Source organism: Thalia democratica, chromosome 1 (genome assembly GCF_965202585.1).
Source record: "Thalia democratica chromosome 1, ktThaDemo2.hap1.1, whole genome shotgun sequence".
Classification (NCBI taxonomy): Eukaryota; Metazoa; Chordata; class Thaliacea; order Salpida; family Salpidae; genus Thalia; species Thalia democratica.
The window spans coordinates 73,717,745-73,728,291 of NC_139165.1; the positions used below are offsets into that span (position 1 = coordinate 73,717,745).

Sequence of the window (10,547 nt, forward strand, 5' to 3'; positions counted from 1 at the left end):
AAACTTTTACGACACTACAAAATTGAATGTAGGAGGCAAGTTAGGCATTGGAGGTTTGGGATGCGTCTTTGATGCAACATACTATAACCAACCTTGTGTTCTCAAATCCTCTATAAACAGAAATGATGATTGTCTAATAGTAGAAGAATTTGAATTATTAAGACTACTCGACGATGAAAAAGTTTCTGGCATTCCAAAAATCCTGACAAAAGACTTGCCCTATTGTAACGGACAACCTGGAATTCTGATGCAAAAACTCGGGCCTGATCTCAAAAAACAACATAGAGAAACAACTGATAGAAAGTTTTCTCTGGAAAAAACGTTAGATATAGCCATGCAATCTTTAAAAATTTTAGAGAGCATTCACAGCATTGGCATAGTTCACAACGACATTAAGCCAGAAAACCTCATGTATGGTCTATCTGATCCCGAAAAACTCTACTTGATAGATTTCGGACTTGCCACCAATTTAACAAAAGATGGCGAACACATTCGAAACGAATATATCGGAAAGTATCGAGGCACATGGGACTACAGTTCAACTAACAGTCTAAATAAAAGAAGCACCAGCCGAAGGGACGATCTAGAATCACTTGCCTACGTTCTTGTGAAGCTCAGAACAGGAAAATTGCCTTGGGATATTATTTTACAGGAAAAAAATATCAGCGACAATGAAATGGAAAGTATTTTGATAGAATGCAGGAGAAAACCCGCGAAAGATATTTGTAAAGGAATGCAGAAAGAGTTTGTGAAGTTTCTCGACGAAGTAAGAAAGTTGGGTTTCTGTGAGCTGCCAAATTACTTGGAATATTATGATATGTTTAATAAGGTACTGTCCGAGTTAAGATACAAGAAGTTTGAAGTTTAAAAAAGAGCAGGATCGTAATTTACCTATGAAATAGCTTTTATATATGAAAGCAATGTTTACAAAGAGAATTTTAAAATAAAAAAAAATTAAATTTTTAGTTTAACTTTGTGCTAATGTTTCATTTATTGTTGTTTTATTTTGTGGTTTTAACTATACATTCGTTCTAAATATGCTTTACTTTTATATTTTAGGTCATAATTAAATTTAGGTTTATTATAGAAATGGTGTAAAAAAAAAACTTTAGAGTACAGTCCTGGACAAGACGTTAAAAGGTATCCAGTGGTGTACAACTCGATAACCGAAAGGTTGTTTCGTGCACCCAGGTCCTAGGACCAAATATTTTGTGCGCTTTTTTATCGTTCAATAAACAATAACATTTTTCAAATAGAATAGTTAACGTGGCTTTTTCAATACAATTGCTAGCTTAATTTTAGTCAATTTTTTTTTAAATATAAAATTCAATATTACTTAAAAACCGATATAGCTTAATACAAATTTAAATTTATGCAAATTAAAGTTTAAAGTACATGAATTATCAGTATAATGCTTTTAGGTAAAACCTAAACTGTATCATAACTTTAATATAGTCTACAACAAAATTTAAAAGTCGAAACATGTTTTTACTAGATATTAGTTTTTGGCTAGATTTAGAAAGAGTTTTAAGAAACTACTTTAGTAACTATGCATGTGTTAAACGATGATAAAAGATAAATTTTCGATTTGTTGTACTCAGTTAAGCATGCATTTGAAAAGTGTTTATTTAAATAAAATTACTTTTTTATTTTATAACTATCTTAAAACAATTTTTTTTTATTGGTTTGTTAACAGCTTCATGAATAACATTTTGATTCATTTAAATCTTTTTGATCAAAACTAAATTATATTTAACGAAAGTTTATAGAATTACGTAACTTAAGATAAATATAATTAAAATTGTTTCAATTTTATTAAAGTAAAGAGAGAAATAATCGGAAACATACAAAATGGGGTTCTAATTTTTTATAGAGTCTTTATCATTAGATGAAGAGCAAAACGCCCGCTTTTTTTTATTAAAACTTGTTTATTTTTTACAAGGTAGATGTTTTTAAAAGTAAAACAAAAATTCAAGATGTTTTAAATATTTTCTGACATCGTTTTTAGTAGAAAAACTCAGCTAAACGTTAAGCTAAATTAGTTTCAAAGTTTCAGACATTTGTAAAGACGTATCTACTAAGTAAACTTTATAGGATACAATAGTTAAATATAGTTTATTATAAAGTTGTTCAACAATTTCCTTTTATAGGTAAGGGCCAACTCCCTAGAAAAAGTTGCTGCAGTTATTTAAAGATATGATTAAAAAATATAGTTTAAATAATACTAGTAATTACTTATTATTAAATTAAAAGCCTAATTGTAAGTTTTCACCTATTTTTTTTTTAGTTATTTGAAAGACTTAAATTTTAGAAAAGTAAATTTAGCAGATTATTGTTTTGCGGGTTGCAGTTTGACGACCTCAGGTTAAGGTTCAAATTTAAAAATTTTTTAATAAAACTTCGTTCCAAAAACTGTTTTACTAATAAGAAACTACTTTAACTTTTGTGTTTATCTTAACTCAAATAAGTGTACTTTATTTCCTACAATGGCAAAACTTTTTAAATCTTCTAATGTGTGTTTTTGTCAATACAAATTGAACAAAGTAAAAAATTATTTTTTAGAGCGGATTAAGTAGTTAAGAAACGTAATTGTAACTAAAGCATACTAAACTGTAATAAACTGTTACAGTGCTAATATATCATATTTAACATATATGTTTTTTTTAGTTATTTAATTGTACAATACACAACAGTATTTTTTTACTTTTTTAGCACTATTTACCAAAAACTTTAAAATAAATTTTGATTTATTTATGATGTAATTTTTTTAAATTTATTTAATATAACAGTTAAAGATAATGAAAAAGTTTGTTAAATGACTATTTAAGATTGTAAAATTTAAAACTTTTTAAAACAACTAAAAACTATAGACGATTGCAACAAAATCTTAGATTCTGTTTTTATGATATAGCTAAAATAAGAGTAAAGTTTTATCTGAATCAATAAAGGTTTTTTTAATCTTTAATTAGAAGCATAGTAAGTAATTAAATTAAAATTCTATTGAATTGAATAAATCAATCTAAGAAAGTTTTTATGCGGAATAATATTATATAAGTGGCTATTACTTGAGTTTATATGTTATAAAACCAAATACATATAAGTAGTGAAGTGGTATAATGTTAACAAAGTTTGTGTTTTTGTTGCTAATATTATTAAAATTGTTTAATAGCAAAAAGTTTTATAAGATTGTTTATCTTGTTGAAACTAGCTAGTTTAGTTGTAAATGTTTCTTTGAGTAACCAAACTTTGTATAAAATATAACAAATGTTTGTTAAAACCAGCGAAATCTCTAAAAAATTTAACTTTGTATTTGTTTTATAACTTTCATCATTAAATTTATATTTTTGTCAACAATACCAATAAAACGTCAGCACTAATTTTAACCATCTACAATTTTCAATTCTGATTCAAAAGTACTTAATTAAACTTTTTCAATAACTTTTAAGCATAAACTAAATAAAGTATCTGCTGTTTTTAATTTTTTATTTCATTAAAGCCTTCAGCCGTAGACATTTTTGTGACTTATAAAAGCAACTTGAATATACTAAATCTTTTAATATATATAAATTTCGGCGGCAATAAATAGTTTCAAAACAAAGCGCAAATCCAATCACAAAAGTTGCAACAACAAGCATAATCGCTTCCTTTCACGTTTTACTTTTTTTAACTATTAATAATTAATACTCAAGAGCAAAAATAACACTACCCGAAAGTTTAAACATGCAAAAGTGATTTACAAGCATGCATTAAATGCTATGGATGAAAATAGATTGAGTGTTTACAGCAGTTCAGAGTTAGTTTTTTGACAAACAAATGTTTCTTACTAAAGTTATTTAATTATTTTGTATACATTATAGCAGTTTCCTTCCATTGTTATACTAATGCACGTTTTTTAATAGTCTTAGATAACATCAAAAAGCTGTTATTAAATAAATTATTTTTTAAGCTTAAAGTTATTTGAGTAGGCGTGAAGAAAAAAAATCTTATTAAGTACAGCAAACAGTTTTAAAGTTTTTATTACGCAGCTTAAAAAGCTGCATTGATGTGAGTTTCTATTTATCAATGAGTTATGTTGTCTAACAATTCTGTAATTTACAACAGCGAGAAACCAATTATACCAATCAGTCTGCCTTCAAACCAGCTCAGCCTAGGCAACAAAAAGTTCTCAAACAAGGTGAGTTAATAGTTGTGAAGTATTTTTTCGAAAAATAAGGACATACTTAAAGTTGTTTAATAATTCATTACAACATCAAACTGACTTAGTTATAATAAGAAGAACCAAAACTTTAACATTGAATTGTAAAACTCCGTATCTGTTCTCAGGCTTTTTTAATTTAAATGCTTTTCAAGAACTAAATTTTCTTAAAACAACAACACAGATTTTTAAAGTAACTAACAATCTATGTTTTACTTACTATTTTCCAAGGTAGCACCTAAAGTTAATGATAACTGTGATCACGTGACTGAGCTGCTTGAATTGCTACAGATGGGTAACAATGTGCCGAAACCAAAAACTTCACAAGATTTTCTAGTCAAGTTGAGAAAAAGTCCACTTGTTAGACTCAAACATTTAGTTTTTTCTTGTTACTAGATTAGTTTTTAGTTTAGTTAATGAGTTTTTTTATTCGAAAAGATAAAGTTTTTAAGTTAGTGTTCGACAGTCTCAATTTTTGCTTTTATTAAAAATAAACCTATGAAGGGTTTTATTTACATAATTTAAAATTGATAGTTTTGATAACTTTATTTAAAAACTATATTTTTAAACAAAATAAAAATTAGTTAGGTAAAAAACAGTTATATTTCCGACTTTATAGAGCTTTATAAAGAAGTGTGTCTTATAGCATATTCATATATTTATACATAAACTTGTAAAACTTGATTGCTTAAAGTTTATCTCCACAAAAACACGACAAAACTGCCACGAAGCAAGCATTGTTACGTCACACAGGCGTTGGAAGGGGAGTCGGACGAGGTGGTGGTGCACGGCAACTGCCCGCGGCCCTGGTCCGACCACGTTTACATGAAGCTCTTCCTGGACGTCGACGGGTGCTGGACCACGCTGATGGTGCTCAAGTGCGAAGTCACCTGCGTCAACCTGTTCACCGACGTCGAGACCACGTTGTACAAGAGCAGGTTCATCGGTGGGTTTGAAAAATTTTGTTTTAACTTTTGTTATGTTACTTCGATCGAACATTACTGGCTACATTGGAGTTAGTTTTTGTTTTTATTCTTTTGTAGTTTTAAAATAAAACAGTTCAAAGTTTCAGTTTAGAATCTTATATTTCAAACATTTTATAAAACACTCTTACTTATAGGTTGTAAAGGTATGAACAAGTATTTTCTATAAACTAAACCTCTAATAGTCTTTGTAACTCAGAGTATTTCAAATTCAAGTAAAATAGAAAAACTGCTTATGCTGTGTAGAAAAAAAGAAGCCATTTAAAACTTTGAAAACCCAAATAATTTTTTTTCGTAGTTTAACACAGAACTTTTCAATTCTGGTATGATAGTAATAAACTAGCATCTAATTTTGAAACCAAAATTCATACACATGTGCACAGGTGGTAAGAACGAGAACATTTGCGAAATGCTGGTGTTCGACCTGATGAAGTCGTCGTGGGAAACGAGCATACCGGAGCTACAGGCAGTCGAGCTGAACGTGGACGTAGTGATGAGCGCGTCGCCTAGCGGTGAATGCTGCGACACTCTGCTCAAAATGGTGCAGCTCGAGAGGGTTAGTTGACAAGTTTTACAATGACAGCGTTTAGTTAAATAAAATACTTTTAGTCTGTTTATAAATGTTGTTGGTATGGTTCGTGGATTTGAAATAAAAAATTTGCATTAGATCTGTTTTACAGTAAACATATGTTTATCTGTTTCATATATTTTTTTTTTGTATTTTTTAATAATGAAAGTTAAAATACTAATTTCAATAGCTAGCAAAACTAATATTACTTTTATCATTTTCTTATAATAGACACATTCAAACGATACTTGAATAAAAAGCTTGATGTAGGATTGTTATTTACTTTAGTTTAGCAAAAAGTATATACGATATAAGTAGTACTTAGTTATTGTAGCTACACTGAATAAAGTTTATAACTATCTATTTTTTATACTACTTTTAAAAATAAAACCTTTCTTACCTTTTTAATACATAGATAAAAAGTAAAAACTAGAAACAAAAAAAAAATACGTTTCGTTTCTTTCATATAGATTCTTTGTAAGTCTACTTTTGAAACAGATACTAAAATAATTGTCAAGTTTCTAACAATGAATATCAACAAAAACATAACTTACAGTATTAATTAGCTGCAAAATTTCTAACGACTGTGTAACTTTTGATCTAAATTAGTTTAAAAGCTAAACTAAAACTTTTTTTTAGTGATTACCAAGTTAATATTCAAAAATATCTCTTTCATTTATAAAATTAAAGAATACTTTAGGAGCTTAAAAGAATATAAAAACTTTGTAAACTATAATTTTATCTTTGATTCATAATTTTAGTTAAGTTTATTTCAACTCAATTTCTTATGTATTCTTTTTTTTAAGTAAGTTATATGTGATAATAAAAAGTTACTTTGACTTAGTATTGCAAACTTGGTATTTTACTTGTACCGTTCTATACTATATTTATATAAAAACTTAAATCTAACTACTATGTACACTTAATAAAGAAAAAACTCAATTTATTTTCAGAAATATTTGAAGTCAATAAGATTTGAAGGTAAACTTGATGTAAATGTTCGATTTGCTCATGGTTATGAGTGGAACTCAAAAGATGAAGAAGTGAAAAGAGAAACTTTTAAAGGTTAAACTATTTACTTCCAGTTTTCAAGCTACAAAGTTAAAAATTAGTATCTAAAAGTCTAAACAACTGAATGTGCCTTAACGTATGTATATGTGCTGTTTCTTTGAGAAGCTTTTTTAAGCAGTGAAATATAAAAAGTCTACATATAATATATTTTCACACTTTGGATTGTTTTATAAAATAAAACTTTGTTAAACTAGTATAAAAATCACATTGCATAACTCGTAGAAAGTACTGACAAGACTTTTAAGGTTCGAATATATGAGCCTCAATTAATACCTTTAAGCTTTAATCACACACTGTGTAAAGTTTCTCTGTATTCCTTTATTTTCAATATTGCAAAAAAAATCAAACAGCTTTGAAATCATTGCACGATGAAGAAGTGAAGCTGGAGGTGATGGACTCGAAAGCGATCCTGGAAGAAATGAGAGTGGACAGGATCAGTCTGACCAATGAGGAGCTAGCAAACCAACTCATCAGGAACCGGTTCGCGTGGAAACCAAAATGCGACATTCAGATTAAAGTGATGTTTCTTTGTAGTACTGCTTTAGATTCAATAAAATATTTTGTTTTTTGACTTTTAAGATTGATCAGTTAAAAGTTTAAAATTCACTAGTGTTTTCAGGAAAATTTAAAAATACTACTTTTTTGCAATTGTACAATCTTTACAAAGTTTTTGCAATGAAATCAAAATATTTTTTGTTATGCTTATAAAATCTAAACACCTACCCTATACCAAGTTGATATACCTTTATAAAATTAAAAAAAAAAACTTTATTAGTGGTATGCGCACAACTTAATATGATTGCGACAAACGTAAAACATTAAACGCAGATTAATGGAAAGAAGCGCAAACCGAAACCACCAAAGCCGAAATACGACGTCGACCAGAGAACCGTCACTGTGACGTCATCGTCGGAGTCGGAAATGGCCGACGAAAGCGATGACGTGTTTGAAAACGACATGTACTTTGTGCACTTGTTGGAACAACTGGACGAAATTGTTTCCTGATGTTAGCCATTTTTAACAATTGGAAATAGACGAACATGATAAAATTTTGTAAAACTGTACGAACGTTTTTTATATTAAAGTATTGTTTTTGCTGTTAAAACATATTTTTTCAATAAAACCAATACTTTAAAAGTGATAAAAAAATGTTAGACAGTATATCGTTTTTTTGTTGAAATTTAATTGGAAAGTCAAGGCTGTTAAGATTGTTGTCGTAATATTTTTTGTTCTCTGTAAAGTGTTATCTATGTGAAAGCTTTTATAAATATTTTATTAAGTTACATCTTAGAAAAAACTAAAGTTTTTACTAATATATTTCATCTATAAGTATGTACTGTACATTCTACAACTAAGTTTAAGTTTTGTTTTGGATTTTAGTAAACAAGTGATAAAAAAAACTTAATATTTCTTTAATTCTTTACTTAAATAACAATTAATATGCTGTTTTCACTAAATCAACAATTTTTTATTTTATATCTCTTTTTTTTTATTGTGCATACATACGCACACTAAATTTTTTTTATAACTTATATTAAGTCCAAGTTGTTTATGTAATTTAGATTTGTGGTTCTAAATTTGTAGAGCCAGAACAGATTTCGACTTTTTCAAAATATACACAAATTGAGTTTTTATAGTTTTGAAACTATTTATTTTTTAAATCTTCTAGGAATTTAATTATGGTATTTTGTTGTTTCCTTCTACTTTTTTAATGTTATTTTTTTTAATATCTCAAAAATGTTTAATTATTATGTAGCTCGATGACCGAAATATTTTTTTTAACACCAGGTCCTTTTACCAAATTTATAGGCTTCGATTTTTTTAACACATGGATTGTAATTATTTTGTATACCAAATTCACAACTGTAAAATTAGTTGAAATTGAACATGCTCTTTTAGCAAACAATCAACGCTTTGCTTCACCTATATACCGGTTGACCACGTCCCATGCAGAAAATAATAAAACTGTGTAGACCTTGTAAAAAAGATTTTATCTAAGAAAACTCTACAATTTTAAAAATAAATTTTAATTGCTGCTGTTTAAATATCAAAAATAGCTGTATATTATTATTAAACACCCTAATTTTTTTTTAACAATTTTATTGTTTACTGCTCTAACATATACAACTTTAAGAACAAACTTACTTTATTAGTATTTTTGGAGAAAAGGTTTAAAACTTTTTTAACAAATAAGTTCAAGAAATTATAAATGCATTAAGAATATTAGTAAAATGATTAAGATTTTTTTTAAAGCATATTTAACAGAAATTAAACTTATGCAAACGTTTTTTTTTTACACTGTAGCAAGCATTACAATTAAACGACCATTTTACAACTAAAAATTATTTTTGTAATTAAGACTTTCGCACTTTGTTTGTATAATCAGTTTCTTCTAAACTATTGATATGTACGTTTTTTATAAATTAGTGTCTTTAAGAAAGTAGTTTTTACCTTATATATTGTGTTCTACAATAAAAATTCTACGTCAAAAAGCTTATGGAGTTTGTCAAATATTAATTTGCAAACATTTGGTGGAAGCGTGTCTTAATATAGTGTAGAAGTTTTTAATACTATGGAGCTCTGGTATTATAACGCTTTATTATTATACAATGATTTTAAAAGTAAATAAAACACTACACTGATTAAAAAAAAAGTTTATATTAGAATCATTACTTTTGTGGCTTTAAATTATTTATCCTATATACAACTATTTTCATTATCAATAAAAGGCGAGTACTATTATATCTAAGCACTTTGAAAAAACATAGTCAGAGTCAAAGAAAGAGAACAGACAGCTTTATTCTACCTTTAAATACAGTAAATTAAAAATATATCTATCGCTAATAAACAACAGTTTTTTTTTTAGTTTGAAAATCTATATAGAACATTAGTTTCCTAATCAAGAAGAAACTTTTTTTTTATATGTTATTTTAGCTCTTTACATGCGCACTGTATATATAGCAGTTGGGTTGGGTATGTACCAGTCTTATTAATCTATTTATAACCTTTATGTATTAAGTAAACAATTTTTTTTATGAAAAAAGTAGTTAGTTTTATTTACATTTCAATTTGCTTAAAAACCTTATAAGCAGATAAAAGTACAACATTACTTGAAACATTTACTGAGCTTTAGTCACCTAATAATTATTTATCAGGCATGCATTTTTATAAATTAACTTTTTACCAAATATTATACCGAAATATTTATTTAAAATTCTATTTTAATACTTTTTCTAAGAATGGATACTTCATCTAAAAAGTATATTTACAACAATAACATATTAGAAAATCAACTGAATACTACAACTATTATATTATCCAAAAAATTTAACTATTTCCCTTTTCATAACTTATTAATAAATAATTCAAGTAAGAATCCAATTGTATCTTAATTCCGGTACTTTTACTTATATATATAAATATATTTTTTAAATATACATATTTTCAATCTTATATAATTTCATAAATGCTAATTGTGTCATACTTAATTTGATGAATCTGAATTGTAGTCTTATAAGTAATAAGGTTTCTATATACTTTATTTAGAAAAGAAAACAATTTTATCAATTTATACACCATTACCGTTTTAGTTGTATTTAATAACATTTTTAACTTTTAAAACAAAATTAGTATAAATCCTTAAATATTCTGGTCATATAAAAACATTATTTTATTTTATAATAACTTAACATTAATAAAAAGTACAACAGTATAAATAGAAGATTGTGAG

The 10,547-nt window shown here is 26.9% G+C and overlaps 1 protein-coding gene across 1 annotated transcript; it reads left to right on the forward strand.

The window, feature by feature from the left end:
• The first annotated feature begins 3,700 nt into the window (after positions 1 to 3,700).
• Positions 3,701 to 7,848, forward strand: LOC145845367 (uncharacterized). Its single transcript, XM_082952697.1, has 8 exons — positions 3,701 to 3,793; positions 4,102 to 4,174; positions 4,427 to 4,555; positions 4,949 to 5,141; positions 5,562 to 5,734; positions 6,700 to 6,811; positions 7,168 to 7,334; positions 7,646 to 7,848. The coding sequence occupies exons 1-8, from the start codon at positions 3,756 to 3,758 to the stop codon at positions 7,820 to 7,822; spliced, it is 1,062 nt and encodes a 353-aa protein (XP_082808823.1). The 5' UTR covers positions 3,701 to 3,755; the 3' UTR covers positions 7,823 to 7,848.
• Positions 7,849 to 10,547: the final 2,699 nt, after the last annotated feature.

What these genes read in the sequence shown, in the direction of transcription:
- LOC145845367 (XM_082952697.1), top strand. Translation starts at nt 3,756, where the DNA reads ATGGATGAAAATAGATTGAGTGTTTACAGCAGTTCAGA. An exon ending in ACAAAAAGTTCTCAAACAAG is followed by an intron (nt 4,175 to 4,426) that starts GTGAGTTAATAG and finishes CTATTTTCCAAG; the next exon opens with GTAGCACCTAAAGTTAATGA. An exon ending in GTACAAGAGCAGGTTCATCG is followed by an intron (nt 5,142 to 5,561) that starts GTGGGTTTGAAA and finishes ACATGTGCACAG; the next exon opens with GTGGTAAGAACGAGAACATT.